The sequence below is a fragment of the Lactuca saligna genome, chromosome 1 (assembly GCF_052625555.1).
Source record: "Lactuca saligna cultivar CGN05327 chromosome 1, ASM5262555v1, whole genome shotgun sequence".
Taxonomy (NCBI): domain Eukaryota; kingdom Viridiplantae; phylum Streptophyta; class Magnoliopsida; order Asterales; family Asteraceae; genus Lactuca; species Lactuca saligna.
In genome coordinates, this window is record NC_136417.1 from 84630936 (window position 1) to 84647507 (window position 16572).

General features: G+C 35.7%; 2 protein-coding genes across 2 annotated transcripts; one reads left to right on the forward strand and one right to left on the reverse strand.

Annotated features, from left to right (window-relative positions):
* The first annotated feature begins 3551 nt into the window (after positions 1–3551).
* On the forward strand, positions 3552–6282 carry LOC145040726 (Tetratricopeptide repeat (TPR)-like superfamily protein). Its single transcript, XM_078988634.1, has one exon. The coding sequence runs from the start codon at positions 3564–3566 to the stop codon at positions 6258–6260; it is 2697 nt and encodes an 898-aa protein (XP_078844760.1). The 5' UTR covers positions 3552–3563; the 3' UTR covers positions 6261–6282.
* A 1152-nt stretch (positions 6283–7434) lies between these two features.
* On the reverse strand, positions 7435–8517 carry LOC144999850 (glutathione transferase GST 23-like). Its single transcript, XM_078959010.1, has 2 exons — positions 8114–8517; positions 7435–7987 (listed from the first exon to the last, which is right to left on the reverse strand). Exons 1-2 carry the CDS (start codon positions 8423–8425, stop codon positions 7625–7627), a joined length of 675 nt encoding a protein of 224 aa, XP_078815136.1. The 5' UTR covers positions 8426–8517; the 3' UTR covers positions 7435–7624.
* Between the last annotated feature and the right edge of the window lie 8055 nt (positions 8518–16572).

A 16572-nucleotide genomic window follows, 5' to 3' on the forward strand; every position in this document is an offset into this window, starting at 1 on the left:
CTCAGGTGGATCACTTGATCGACTATTTATATGATCTCTAACTTCATGTAACTTTATGTAATGTATGAAAGACCAAGATTTAGCCCGTGAAACTTATATGTAAGACCAAGATGTGGCCTTTTCCCTTATAGGGAATGACCAAGAAAGGACCATGGAAACCATACATAAGACCATGGGAGGACCATAGCAATTAAGATTAGAGGATGACTGCAACAATGAGTGATTATAGCACTGTGGGAGGACCATAACATTTACATGTTTTGTACTGATATGTATGTTGTATGTATGATGATAGTTTGATGCTAGATCCAAGGACTTTATGCGGACTCATTATACATATGGTGGAATATGTGGTATATTGGGAACTTACTAAAATTTTTACTTACAGATGTGGATAGAATGTTTTGCATGTTGTTCATGTGAAGAGCTCGGTAGGACTGTACACACACATTGAAGATAATCGTTTTCGCTATTTTGTAATCCAACTCTTTTATCTTTATGGTTTCAAAAAATGAATGTCGCTTATTGGTTTTATGTAAAAGGTTTTAATTGGTTATTCTATTTTAAAAATGAAAAATCTCTTTGAAATTTTCGGGACGTTACACGACTAAGATCTATCCTACTGATGAACAGGCGCGCCAAATATGTATTAATCTCTAATACAATAAATGATCAATATCGATGGAAGTATGATAATAAAAGTTGGATTTTTCACTAATCCTAATATATTGTTTAGAATACCAAGTTCACTAATCCTAAAAGCTAGATCCTTCATTAATCCTAATAAATACCAAGTTCTATGAAATAAGGAATAACTAGGTAAGATCATATTAGAGGTAGGATCTATTTGGTATATAAATATATTGTTTAGAAAATCCACTTAAAACACCTCATTAAGATCTTGCCTAGATATCACTCTCGTAAGTTGATAAACAATATTATGATTGGAATTACTGGTAAATCTTATTCATAGGTTCATAATAACGAAAATGAGATTAAATATAAGTTACACTTAACAAGCATAGTAAGTACAACTGAATTTAAAGGTTTTATAGCAAAACATTGAAAACATTGTGGGCATAACTTCTATGCTGAATACTTCATTATGTTAGGCTTTCAAACATCGCAACGCCTCGCTAAAAAGCACGAAACTCAAAAATTCATATCCCAATGGTGCGAGAAAGAGTTCTAGAGAGAAAGGTGTGAAGAATATGTAAGAAATGAATTCATATGTGTGTGTGTGTGTGTATATATATATATATATATATATATATATATATATATATATATATATATATGTACACACACACACATTGGCTCCGACCACTTGCTCTAAGGATGTGCTTCTACGCCGGAGAGAACCTACGAGGTCACAACATACAAGGTCGTTAGAACTACCCGATGGATTGTGCCCCGGGAGAAGGCTCCAACGATCAAGTTAGATCGGCTAGTAGAGGTGAGATGGTTCTCCTTAGCTGGAGAGAACCATCTTGGTGTTAAGGGTAGTGTATGATGGATGAAGGCGGAGTGTGGTGGCTGAGCCACTCGGCCAGAGTCTAGGGGGTGGCTGAGCCAAGGGTGAAGATCCCTATTCATGGAGCAGATACTATTCACTTTATAGGGGACAATTAGGTCAAGGGTAATTAGGTCCGGCCTTGGACCAACCCAATTTAGGCCCAGCTAGCAAGGAGTTGGACAAGGCCGCCTGAGGGAGCTGGGAGAGGCTGATGGGCACACACCTGGAAAGTCTGGCAAGAGAGCGCCAGGAAAACACCAAGCTGTGGCGGCAGGAGGGTCCCATGCAAGGCTGACAAGGGAGCGCCAGACAAGGCTGGCAAGGAAGTCCCCGACAAGGTTGGCAAGGGAGCGCTAGGCTAGGCTGGCGTGCTTAAGCTGTCTGGATCATTCTAGTAGGCTTAATATCATCAAGTCCCCTGAATCCGATGTTATTGGTACGTGGCCAGTAACATTGGACTGGACTCACTTATATAAATCGTGTCATTATATATATATATATATATATATATATATATATATATATATATATATATATATATATATATAATTTGAGGAAGCGCACTATGCCCATGTGTCCGTAATTTTGATGGGCGACATCAGTGCTTGGTTGGTAGGAGAAGTGGGTTTAGCTGATGTCACATTTTGACTTCTTGTAGTGCCATGTTACACTTTGTAGGTAATTTCTCGTAATCTTTGAAAAATTGTAACTTTCGCATATGAGCTATGTTTGTTGTGTTCTTTATATCATAGATTCGTATTTCAGAGTAGTACAACTTTCCTTTAGATCTCAACAACTAATTCATATCCTATTTTCACTTTACAGTCTATAAAGATAATACTGGGAAAGACGACAAAAGTCATAACTTCTTCATACGAGTTCTGATTCTAACATTCTTTATTTCTATGGATTCGTATATACAAGGACATTGAATCTTCTTTACATCATTTTGGGTAGCGGATAACCTATCTTCATTTCATATTTTACAATAAATACCTACGTACTATGTTGCATGTGCATTTTCGAAAAATTACAATGAACTCATATAACATCAGATTTTAGCGTTCTGTATAATATTCTTCTTTATGTTGATGACATTTTGATCATAGCTTCTAGCTTGTCTTTGATCACTTGTGTCATTGCTCATTTCTACTTTGAATTTTCTATGATCGACTTAGGTCCTCTCTCTTTCTTTCTTGGCATTGTTGCTATGCGTACCACACAAGGCTTGTTTCTTTCTCAAACAACCTTCGCCATGGAGATTCTTTCTGATGCCAATATGATCTCCTATAATCCTTGCAGCACCCACATAGATACCAACCAAAACTATCCCCTTCTGGGAAAACTGGTGTCCGATCCAACCTTGTATCGCAGTCTTGCTAGAACCTTATAGTATGGGTGAACATTTGGACTGGACCTTACCTACCAAACCAACCATTGGACCGGACCGATTTGGCAAAATATTATGGACTTTGGATCGAACTGGATGAGGCTTACCGTGTCCCGGTCCATGTTTTTTGGTTCTTGTAACAGGGTTGCGCACTAAAGCAGCAAACATGTAGAAATACATTTACATTTTTGTTAGGGAATGCGTTACCATTAGATAGGTTTATGTGTTGCATGTTTCATTTGCTCACTAATTTGCGGACATATTTACAAAAGGACTACCTACATATTTATTTTTAAACTTTCGGGACTGTTTAAGCGTTTATGAACCCGCCACTCAAATGGAAGGGGTGTGTTAAGTCATATATTGTTAGTGTAATACTCTTGTATAGTGGAGGGTTCTATAAGTAAATTTTATTTATACCGGTGTACTATTTAAAGTTTATGCAAATTTCACTTAAACTGTTTAAAACAATTGAATTTCGTGAAACCCTATAAATTTTCACACTTCAGCAGTTTTATGCCTGCCTGAAAAAGTATTTTTGCGGGTGCAAGAGTACATATTTGCGATTATGGTGTCCATCTTGTAAATTCCAATAAATTACACCAAACGTTTTATTTTTTAAAACATTATCTTTCAAATGTCTAAACCAGAGCGTTTATGTTGACTTCGACAACAATGCGACCTTCAAAGTTGCATCCTTTCGCCCAACAAATTCAAGAATCCCTCTATGTTTCAATCTCAAGAGCACTATCTTTAACATCAAACATCAAAGAGCTTCACAAAATTCATTCATTTTTAATTACTTCAGGACTTGTTAGAACAGTTTTCTTCTCTGGCAAACTCATCAGCAAATACGCTCAGCTGAAAGACCCACATTCATGTTCATCGGTCTTCATCAGCGTTTCACCTACCAACAACGTCTATCAATGGAATACTATCATAAGAGCGATGACCCATAATGGATTATTCATAGAAGCACTGAATCATTATACTAAAATGAGGGTCTTGAATATAAACCCTGACCCCTTCACTTTTCCTTCGGTGATTAATTCCTGTGCGGGTTCAGGGAATTTTGACACAGCCAAGATTGTTCACGAACATGTTTTGGAGTTGGGGTTTCAATCTGATTTATATATTGGTAATGCGTTAATAGATATGTACGCAAGGTTCTCTACACTGGACAAAGCACGCCAGGTGTTTGATGAAATGCCAAACAGAGATTCAGTTTCTTGGAATAGTCTTGTTTCGGGTTATACTGCCCACGAGGAATGGGAAAAAGCTTTGGAAACGTTTCATCAATCAAGAACAGCTGGATTGACACCAGATTCCTTCATGGTGTCGAGTGTTCTTCCTGCTTGTAGTGGGCTAAATGCAATCATGGAGGGTCAAATTGTTCATGGTTTATCATTAAAACTTGGGATTGATATCAACACAAAAGTATGCAATAGTCTTCTTTCAATGTACCTCAAATCCAACAAATTAGAAGAGTGTCACAAGCTTTTCAATGAGATGCCCATTAGAGATACAATTACATGGAACACTGTAGTCTCAGGGTACTCTCAATTAGGCCTATATCAAGAATCAATCGTGTTGTTTAAGGAGATGTTGAATAACCACAAACCAGATCTTTTAACAATTACTTCTGTTCTCCATGCTTGTAGTCAAATTCGGGATTTGGAATCTGGAAAATTTGTACATAATTACATGGTTGTAAATGGATATGAATGTGATATAACAGCAAGTAATATCCTTATTAATATGTATGCAAAATGTGGCCACTTTTCAGAAGCAAGAGAAGTTTTCAACAAAATGAAAACCAAGGATTTGACATCATGGAACTCGTTAATCAATGGTTTTGTTAAAGCATCATTATATGAGGAAGCAATTGAAACTTTTACATCAATGAAAATGGACATAACACCTGATTTTGTAACATTCGTGACAATTCTTCCTATATGTACATTTCTCATGAGCTTAAAGTTAGCAAAATCAGTTCATTGTGAAACGATTAAATCGGGGTTTAACTCCAGTATAATTGTGAGAAATGCTCTCATTGATGTTTATGCTAAATGTGGTAAAATGGAAGATGCATTGAACCAATTTGATAACATGAAAGATCGCGATATCGTATCATGGAATACGATTATTTCCGCATGTTCTCATTCCGAGGAATACAATTTAGGGTTTAGAATAATTAATCAAATGAGAATCGAGGGAATTTTACCTAATGTAGCTACGATTTTAACCACATTACCTTTATGTTCAAATCTTGGAGCAAAACGACAAGGTAAAGAGCTTCACGGGTGTGTTTTTAAGTTAAATTTCGAGTCAAACATTCCAATCGCAAATGCACTAATCGAAATGTACTCAAAATGTGGAAATTTAAAAAATTCAATCCGAGTATTTGACCATATGAAAGTCAAAGATGTTGTGACATGGACAACATTGATTTATGCATACGGGATATATGGTCAAGGAAATATGGCAATAATAGCATTTGAAAATATGAAAGCTGCCCGAATAATTCCTGACCGAATCGCCTTTCTTGCTATTATCTTCGCGTGTAGTCATTCGGGTTTAGTAGAAAAAGGTAGGGCTTATTTTAACGAAATGACAAACGATTACAAAATCGACCCGAACATTGAACACTACGCTTGTGTAGTTGACCTTCTTTCGCGATCCGGGCAGCTGCCCGAAGCCGAAAAATTCATTCTTTCCATGCCAATGACTCCCGATGCAAGCATTTGGGGTTCTCTACTTAGTGCTTGTCGCGCAAGTGGGACCCACACCAAGATCGCGGAACGTGCTTCAAAACGTATAATCGAATTGAATTCAAACAATCCCGGATATTATATTTTGGTATCGAATGTATACGCGAGTTTAAAGAAATGGGATGAAGTTAGAAAGGTGAGAAAGTTAATTAAAGATAAGGGATTTAAGAAGGAAGCGGGGCGTAGTTGGTTAGATATTGATAAAAAGATTTATGTTTTTAGTAGCGGGGAGAAGTTTTTTGAGCAATATGAAGAGGTTAAGAATTTGCTTAAGGTTCTTGGGGAGTTGATAGCGAAAGAAGGGTATATTGGTAATTTGAGATCTGTTTTCCATGATGTTGGAGAAGATGAGAAACGAGAGATTCTTTGTGGGCATAGTGAAAGGCTTGCGATTGCTTTTGGATTGTTGAATACGAAACCGGGAACACCTTTGCAGATAATGAAGAATTTACGGGTTTGTGAGGATTGTCATACGGTGACTAAGTATATATCGAAAGTTGTGGAAAGAGAGTTTTTAGTTAGAGATGCGAATCGGTTTCATTTATTTAAGAATGGAAGTTGTAGTTGTGGTGATTATTGGTGAAATTAAGTTATTATTTACTCTTGATATCAATATTAACAATGTATTTTATCTTTTACACATACTAGCAACACACTTACATCTTTTTTTACTTATAATAGCAATGTAGTTACATTTTGCTACCAATATGTGCAATGCACTTATATATATATATATATATATATATATATATATATATATATATATATATATATATATATATATATATATATATATATATATATATAATAGGGTAAAGTAAAATATACCTAACAACCTTATATAAGCTTAGGTATCTAACCACATTATACTACATCGTTTTGCATTATATTTCCATTGCAATCGTCTAAGTTTTTAAACTTTGACCCTTAACTTGATTTACTTCCAACATTTTCAGACATTCACCATTATATTCCTCCTACACCATTTGATTTGTAACGGTAGTATATGAAGCTCATCAAGGGGTCTCCGATAGAAAGATATCATTTGAAGGAAGATAATTGTGAAACTCCAAAGATTTTGGAAGTAATCAAGTTATGAGGTTCAATTTTAAGAACTTTGGGTGATTACAATGCAAATATGATACAAAATTACGTAGTATGATGTGGTTAGGTACCTAAGCTTATATAAGGTTGTTAGGTATATTCACTTTACCCTATTTAATATTATCAGTAAAGACATATAAAAACTTTGCTATTATGAGTAAAGAATAGTAAGTATGTTATTGTTATTCTAAAAAAACGTAAATACGTTGCTATGATGGGTTATTTATTGTTATTATTTTTAAAGAAATGGAAGTGTGTTATGCGTAAATACATATAACTACACTATATTATATATATCTAACATTTAACAAGTTGTGCGACACTGTTGATAGTGTACGCCAACTTTTCTTTTTCTTTTCTTTTTTATAATTTGTAAAGTCACATAAGTAGTCCTATAAAGTTTGCAAAGTTTCATAAGTTGTCCTTAGCTTAAATACAAGTTGTGTATAGTGTAACACCATTTTTTTATTGTTTATTATTTATTTATTATTATTATTATTATTATTTTTTATAATTTGTAAAGTCACATAAGTAGTCCTATAAAGTTTGCAAAGTTATATAAGCCGTACTTACGTTAAATACAAGTTGTGTACAGTGTAACACCATTTTTTTTTTTGTAAAGTCACATAAGTAGTCCTATAAATTTTGCAAAGTTACATAAATGGTCCTTAACAAGTGTAAAATACATGGCATAGAGAAATCCCCACTAGTTGATAACAAGTGTAAAATACATGGCTATTGCAATCTACCCAACTTAAAAAACGAAATAATTTACGCTCTAGAAGTGTAAATATTTATGTCTTCACTATAAGTCATCAATCACGATTTGAAAGTATTACATGATTATTTAGAAGCTTTAACAGAAAGAAAATACTCACGCATGACCTTGAACTTGGTAACCAACTTCTCCCTATCTGGCCAACTTTCTTTAATTATTGGGATATTATAAAAGTTATCCTTCCATAACATTATAAGAGGAAATCTCTCTTCATCTAAGAGTTTTATGCCACTTGTTTCTTCGAATATCTCAAGATAATTCGCAATCCATCCAAATGCAAGATCTAAGAATCCAATTGTTTCTCCACTAAAGAATTTCTTCCCTTTTAGCTGTGTTTCGACAATTTCTAGGTTTTTTAAAGCAGGAGCCTTTGCTTCTTCTTGCTCCACTCCTTGGCTTGTGTAAGCATTGAACACTGATGGTGCAAGCTACATTTAGACAAGGGTTAAATGCAATAATTAGGAATAGTTTATAAACATCATGCATATTGACAACATATAATCCAAATAGCATTTTAATGGAAATAAAATGAATAAGTCCTAACAATGATATACCTGTTCATCATTAAACTTTGCCCAAAAACGTGTAGTGGCTCTAGCAAGTGGATCTTTAGGTAAAAGAGGAGTAGTTTTGTTCCATGTGTCGTCAATATACTCAAGAATTACAAGTGATTCACATATTGGTGTTCCATTGTGCAACAACACAGGAACTTTCTTGTGAACAGGGTTGTATTTGAGTAGTAAAGAACTCTTGTTTGCAAGATCTTCATATATGGTCTCATACTCTACGCCTTTTAGTTTGAGTGCCCAAACTACCCTTAGAGCAAACGGGCTTGACCATGTCCTAAAAAGCTTCACCTCTTCCATATCTTTAGATTACTTTATCTAAACCTCTAGTTGATGGCTTTCTTTTATAGACATTGTTAACCCCATTTGTTATATAGGACTGGACATGACAGTCGAAAACAATTTGTACTGTATTTGATTCGACTATGTCAATGGGACAAAATATACCAAAATTTTGTCACACTCAAAAAGATGGAAAAAGGTGGGAGTCCGAAAAAACATCTAAATGTTTAGATACTAAATGACCATTTTTCACTTCGTGTTGTATAAAAATATCTAGCCGGTTATATAAAACCGAAACATGAGTCTATTCATTCACGTTATAACCAATGTTATTAATATTATAATGTCAACAGTAGGTTTCATGAATATTGGCATAAAAGCCGGCCAAAGCAAGTAGGACATATTTTAATATATTATATTGTCACAACAAAAAAGAACAGGTGTAATATGAAAACGATATTGCTTTACAAGTTTGTTGTGAAGTCTGATTTTGAACGTCAAAAGATCCCCGATCCTTGTGTCTTTCACAAATTATTTGATGATTGCCTATTCAAGTGGGGCCACCTAGTTGGTAAAGGGTAATTACGGGCGCACGCAGAATTTTACAGTAGGTGTTGCACGGGAGAGTTAGGGGTTGCACAGTAGAAAAAATTATTTTTTTGAAAATTTTCGAAATTTTTTCCACTACGGCCGGAAAAGTTAGGGGTTGCGGATGCCACCATGGACCACCCCTAGGTCCTCCCCTGGTAATTACCTGTTGGAGTAGAAGCCCCTAAGATCGAAATTAGGCAAGAAGATTCTAACTAAGGATTATACTAACATACTAGTATAATTTCTTGCAAAAGTTGATTTAGCCATAATTAATACCGTGAGTCCCCTGGTATTTACTTCTTGCATCATTTCGATGGACTTGATTTAGCCATAATTAATACCGTGAGTCCTTGACAAAAGTTGACAGTAGCCATAGTTATTGGTGCAAATGAACCGAGCTAAAATAAAAACTCATCAATGATAATTTAGAATAAGTTTGGTCCCTTAATTGGGTCAAAAGGGAGGATGTGATGCTTGATCTACAATTTTTTGTTTGTTTATCTTCAAGTTCTTATTTGTTCATCTTTATCATTTGGATTTACAGATTCTCTTGGTCATCCAAATACTAATGACAATCTTTACTTCTTGCATCATTTTGATGGACTTGGTTTAGCATTAGTTTTGAAAATACACACATTAGAGAATTATGCACCTTGAACTTGTTCTTATTTTTGGATCTATATATTCAAGAATCATGTTAGAATGATCTTTGCTAATAACATATGATCCTAAAAAGTCACATCAATAACAAGTTCATACACACACATACACACACGCACACACACACACACACACACACACACACATATATATATATATATATATATATATATATATATATATATATAATTTGATTCTTGATATTAACTTTTTCATTTAACTGGAAATTATTTATTTTGAACAAATAATATTATTTCAGTGTAACTATCATGGTTTATATCAAAACCATGAAGTTAGCCATGCAACCCCACCCAGATCGTGCTACGTGTCAATAGGCCGGTGAAACCACACAACATGTATACGGCATGCCCCCATGTTGCATGGTGCACACTTGTTCTATAAATAGTCCCTCCGAATTCCTTCATTCCTCGGTTATTGTCACTCCATTCTCTCTCAAATCACTCTAGTCCTTTATGGTCTGACATTCCACTAGTTTTAGGATAGTTTAGCGAGGCTCTGGAATATTTGAGAGGGCGACCAGAAGGAGTTTATGGTTCAGGATTCTGTCCGCTTAATCTTTCGGTTTTCACTTAAATCTTTGTAAGTTAAGTTATACTCTCTCGTTTTCAATGTAACTTATATTTATAGTCATACATTGTAGTTACGAACCTATAAATAAGATTTATTAGTAATTCCAAGTTGAAATACTGGTTAATCTAGTACATGAGAGGTGTCTAGAATGGTTGTGTTGGCTTGGTTGTTGGATTTTAGGAAGACTATATGTCGAACTGGTCCTTCCTGCTTGATCCTATCTCATAGATCTATCAGTACTCATTGGGATTAGTGACAGATCTAGCATTCTTTACCAAATTCCGTTAGAATCTAATAAGCTATAGTATTATAGGTTAATACTTAATAGACTTAGTAACGTTAGTAGGATTATCCGGTTAGCTGTTGTCACAACTAGTAAATTTAGGGTCAATTAAAGTCTAGATTGTAACCATGTTCAATGAATGTACAATGTAACCATGTTACAATGGATTTTTGCAAATCAAAAAGGACATTATGTGTATACACATATAAGTAAAACATTGTGAAACATGTTCGTAACACATGGTTAAAAGTCTAGATGGACCAAAATTCTTAAAACATGAACTAAAAAGGGGATGCCATTGGGGTTTTCGGCCATGGAAACCCATGAACGGAATCATCCCTTGGTGGATGAGCCAAGGACCGAAAACTCCTTGTTAGGAGACCTAGAACCGAAAACCCTATTCAATGGACCATGTCACTAGGAAATGGCCCAATAAGGCCGACAACCCACAAATTCAAAGATAAAGGACCGAAATCACCAAGAGAATGGGGTGATTTCAGTCAAACAAAGAAGATTTAAAGAGTTTTCGTCCAATTAAAGTGGTATCTAGTGGGAAGTTTTATATTGGATATCCTGTACGTCAAAGATTTACCTTGCGAGTGAAGATTAAGTCTAACCTCTTTTTACCCAGCACACAACCATGCAAGACATTCCATTATTTATCAAATATCAACACCCATTTCTTCTTTTAAACTTCGACAAAATTCATTTCTTTCCATTCACCAGCATTCTTCATATTTTCTTTCTACCATCCCTTTAACACTTTAGCCTCATATCTCAAGAAATTCTCTAAAGAACAAGCTAGGTTCTCTTCAAAAATCATCATCATCTAAGTGGTCCTAGAATATTTGGTAAGCTATTTCGAAAGCCCCTAGTGTTTTTACACATTATTTTGTTAATTTCATCTCATTTACACACAATATCATGTGTTAACCTTCTTAGGGTAATATTATCTTCAAGGAGTTCATCAAGCACATTATAGTGCTTAGGTTTAAAAACTTCTTCACAACTCTTCAAGTCATCCACAAAACCAACCTAAGGGGAGTTCATACCCCCCATTTTAAATCTTTTTCATGTTTTAGGGGGGGGGGGGTGGGGTGGGGATACAAGTAAAACTTTGTTTATCCCACAAGTAATTTCATGTTTTTATCATTATGTTGATGATAAAATATTATTTCCTTAAAGTATGGTCTATACTAGTCTTAGTATAAATATTTGTGATATAAATATTGTTAAAACAAACATAATCTATGTTATCAAATCATAAGAAAATTTATGATTGTAAAACTACATGGTTTTTGGAAACTTTTACTAAAAGATAGCTTTTCTAGCAAAAGTGGTTACATTATAGTTACTTACTAATTTAGTGGGTTTTTCTACTCAAAAATATTATGTTTTGATTTCATATTTTCATACTAGACAGAAATATGCTTTCATATTTATATACAAGATTATATAAATAGTTTCAAAGTTATACTTATTTCGTTTTACAAGAAAAATGAGTCATAGTTCACGTAAATCAGTTAATGCTCTTGTGAGATATTTTCTTCACCGTACCTACCTAGTGTACACCTTAAGTTCTACAATATAACCAGAGTCTCCTGGAGGGAGAGCAAGACAGATGTGTATAGATCTATATGGGATTGACAACCCCACACCTCAGTTGTTCGCTACTATTAGACTGGCAAGTCTAGGGTGACAAATGTCTTACCGATTCTGACGCCTGAAGAACGTCGTTCCGGCATAACAGTCACATTAGCATGGTTATAATAACTCACATAAGGGTTAACGATACTATCTCAGATTAAGGGAAGCTTACACTTCATTAGTTTTCTTAAAAGATATAACTACATACTATCTTTCAGTACAACAACACTCATACATTTCATTCTTAAGGTTTAAGACTATAGTTTTCAAACATCAGAAAATATTGGATTTTCTGGGAACATACATTTTACAGTTACAAGGAAAGTATACAAAGGAAATACATACATCGACAGTTCATACATAAGAAAACATGGGATTTTCTGGAAACATTGATTATCATTTTACAAGGAAAATATACAAAGAAAACACATACAGTTTTTTGTCTTGGATATATGTTACAACTCGTTTTTAAAGAAAATATCAGATTTTCAAGAAGTATACAAAAATCATTCTCTCGAAGACGTTACAAATCCTTCTCGCACTAAATGCTTATGAACTCACCAACTTAATTGTTGACACTTTTCAAAACCACTTGTATTCTCAGGGAATCAGTAGATAGGTATTCACCATACCTTGAGGCCCGATGTCCCTGCATTATGTTTTCTACTTTTGTTATTCATAATTAACTTTTGAGCAAAACAAATTTGTAAACGATGTAAACTTGTATTATCAATGTATGAATGTTTAGGTTGTTGTGTTTCATTACTATTCAATTGTTATGATACTGTAAATGAAGTCACTCCATCCGGGCCCAAACGTTTCCGCCGTTCTGGTTTGGGGGTGTGACAGATTGGTATCAGAGCATTTTTTACAGTGAACTAGTATATCAAACCATACAAGATATACAACTATAAATACAATGAGACTAAAACACTTTGACTACAAGTATATTTTTAAAAGTATAATAAAATTTTAAGAAAGTATCAGTACATAAAAGTTAGGGCAGTATAATAAAAGTATTATGATGAGTTGAAAACTATGGGTAGGCCGCGGGATATGTAATTAGACCCTGAATAAATATAGCATGATCAACTATAATTATCTGAGGTGTAACTAGCATATGCTGGGAAATAGCCTTAGTGAACAATGAATCTACACTTGCCAACACTAAGATACCCAAAACTAAATGCAACATATACAATACTATAGGAATATTTTAGGATACCATAGAACCACATACTTAGACCTTCTACATCTTTCTGATACTTATATTCTTGCACAGACAACATGGATGAATTTCATCACGAAGACCCCCACTACCCAAACGTGGTAGCCAACAGATGGATGGAGGGGAGCTAGAAGAGGTTCATGGAGAGAACCCAACAATGAGTCCTAAAGTATATCAAGAGGTGGACTACGAAGGGGGGATTCTGATGAGGAGTCAGAAGAGGATGAAGGCGCTGGAGATATTCTTAGCGAGCCTTACCCTATCAAGAGCAAGCAACAGACCCTTTCACCCCTCTCCTCACAGGTACGCAAACAACCCATAGGGGTCCTTTTTGGATGAACATTTCTAGTAAGAAATTATCGCCAATGCAAGGGTAAGCCTCGTTGCTGACATCTACCTTGTCCACGATGCACCTCCACAAGGGGAAACCCAGCTACATGCTCGGGCCAGTGGAAACGGCCAATGATCCACATTAGGCATGCACCCACTATGCCATAATCCTGGCCCCAACACCCCCACCAATTAAGCATTACCTTTAATTTCACCATAAGTGATCCGTCTAGACACCCAGGTTCAGGCTTTCCATCATGAAGTAATGGAGATTGGAGACGAATCCCAAAGTGGGATAATGCGAATTCGATGCCTCCGTGAAGAACAAGAACTCCATTCAGGAGCAATACTGAACCAAAAAGGTGAGCAGGAGGACCTTACAGACCGTGTACATTTCTTAGAGTAGGAAGTGGCCGCCATGAGACAACAGATCATTGCAACGGAGGCTAGGGCAGCCTTAGCGGAACAGAGAGCAGAAGAAGCAACTTGTGAAATGAGTGAAATGGCTAGGCACCTTCCGTGCCATTTTGGCATATGATATATTAGGATAGCCAAGTGAGCTAGTGACTACACTACTTGTACTATGTCTTAGGTTTACTGTGTCTTTCATCACAACTTGTAGTAGTCAATCAAGAGAGGCATGCCCTTCAAGAACCCTTGTAACCCGAATCAACTAAATGTATTGACAGCTATGTCCAATTTAGAAACTTAATGTTCGCATAATACCTATTACCTATTACCATCAGTACATTTTGATGATGTGGTCGAAACCTTTGGGAATCATACAACAAAACATGTGATCTATATATGTGTATACATACATGTATGTATATATATATATATATATATATATATATATATATATATATATATATATATATATATATATATATATATAAGATACAACTAGAAATGACCATATTCACTTACGAACCTATTTCATGCCATACAACAGAATCGTGCCGCAACAAGGAAGTAACCAACCTACCGGCGAAACACGAATTCTACAAATGGTCCTCACTACATTTCAAGCCGCCAGAACAGCCGCTGTGACAGCCGTCATGACACAACTTAGCGCTAACAACGCAAACGGAAACAGGAACGGTGCCAACGGTACCAACCGTAAGGACAACCAAGGACACCAGCAGGTGTGTTCCTGCAAGGACACCCCAAATAAAAAACCTAAGAACCCCCACAACAAATGAGAGGACTACCCAAGAAATGAAAGTTATGGGCCAAGAGAAAGGGGCGTCTGACGAAATGACCTTCCAAAAGGCAACAAACCATGGCAGTCCACACTGCTACTTAATCCTGCTGTTGTTCCTGCTACTCCAGCACCCCCATTGAATATGCTGGAAACCTCCCAAAACGTAACAAGTGCAATTTCCATCACACCAAAGTTTTTCGAGAAATGCACTGCAAAAACTGAAACAGGAAGGGGCACACTGCTTCTTTCTGTAGGACACCACCACAACCAATCACCCAAATCGCCGTTGTTGGAGTAAGCTCAGCTTGTTACAAGTGTGGTGAAACTAGACACTTCAAGAGAAATTGTCCAAGACCAAGGAATATTGGGGGCGATGGAAGGGTGCTTATGATCACTGCAGGAGAGACTCTCCCAAAGCCACATATGAATATTGGTACGTCTTCCTAACAACAAAGTTTAGACTCAATTTTTTACTACAACTAGTGCCAATTAATGTTTATCAACCATAGATCTCGGAAAACGACAAATCATATTCATAAATTGCCCTTCCTCACCCGAATAAATCACATCACTCATATAAATATCAAGGGATCTTATAGGTGATCTATGGTGGTTGGTGTAAACATTTGGGTCATATATAATTAAGATTCTACATATTTAGAATGTGTGATTCCACTTTACTTCCTGTTCCTTGTTTGGTTGTGGACATGGGGCAAAGTCACTCATTCGACTCTCTTACCAATCTTAATTATATACGACTAGTTTACACCAATCTATTGTAGAGAGAACTAGTATGAATCGTGCTACGAAATTCCATCACTATTTATAAAAGAACTCGTACTGCTAGTACTCACTAATTTCGGTACAAAACATTTTGAAGTAGCAATAACAAGGATAAAACTATATACATAGAATATACTATTTTTCTAAACAATCATCTCCATTCCAAATCGACTTAACACTAGGGATAATAAGAAGTCCCAACGTTGTCATTGGACGTGGATTGGCTAGGTCCTCACCATACCAATTTCATGTGCCACGAAGAGAACCTTTTCCTTAACCAACCAACTAGCGAAACCCTTTCAACCTATAACGACACACCTCCGAATTGTCCCTTGCATCTAGACTCATAAGTACCTATGTAAGAAGTACCGAACTCTTTCCTAGCCTACAATGGAAATAGGAAACAAGAAAAAAAGATATGAAGGGTATCCCAGAGGTTTATAACCTTCCCCAGGTGTTCCTAGAAGTTCTTTCAGAAATACCACCCATGTGTCAGGTTGATTTCAGAAACGACTTGACTCTTGGAACCATTCCCATAGCCAAATCCTTAATGCTACTTATCACCAACATAAATACATAAATTCTCTGGTTGATGGAACGACCTAATAAGTAAGGAAATTAGCAGACCGAGTCTCTAACCTCAGAGAGCGCCTATCTGATTCGTAAAATGGAAGGAAAATTTGTATATGTTGGATAAGGTGTCTTAGTCCATAACTTATTTGGTATATACTTGACTAGACCCGGCATGGTCCATTTGTGTTGCACTTCACCCAAACTATTTGTGGATAATTTTATGAGAATTGTATACTTACGATTTATTAATATATTATAAGTTATAATATATT

Excerpts from the sequence above, each read along its gene's own strand:
- LOC145040726 (XM_078988634.1), top strand. The coding sequence starts at position 3,564 with ATGTTGACTTCGACAACAATGCGACCTTCAAAGTTGCATCCTTTCGCC.
- LOC144999850 (XM_078959010.1), bottom strand. The coding sequence starts at position 8,425 with ATGGAAGAGGTGAAGCTTTTTAGGACATGGTCAAGCCCGTTTGCTCTA. Across the intron at positions 7,988-8,113 it reads CAAAGTTTAATGATGAACAG|CTTGCACCATCAGTGTTCAA; the intron begins GTATATCATTGT and ends GTCTAAATGTAG.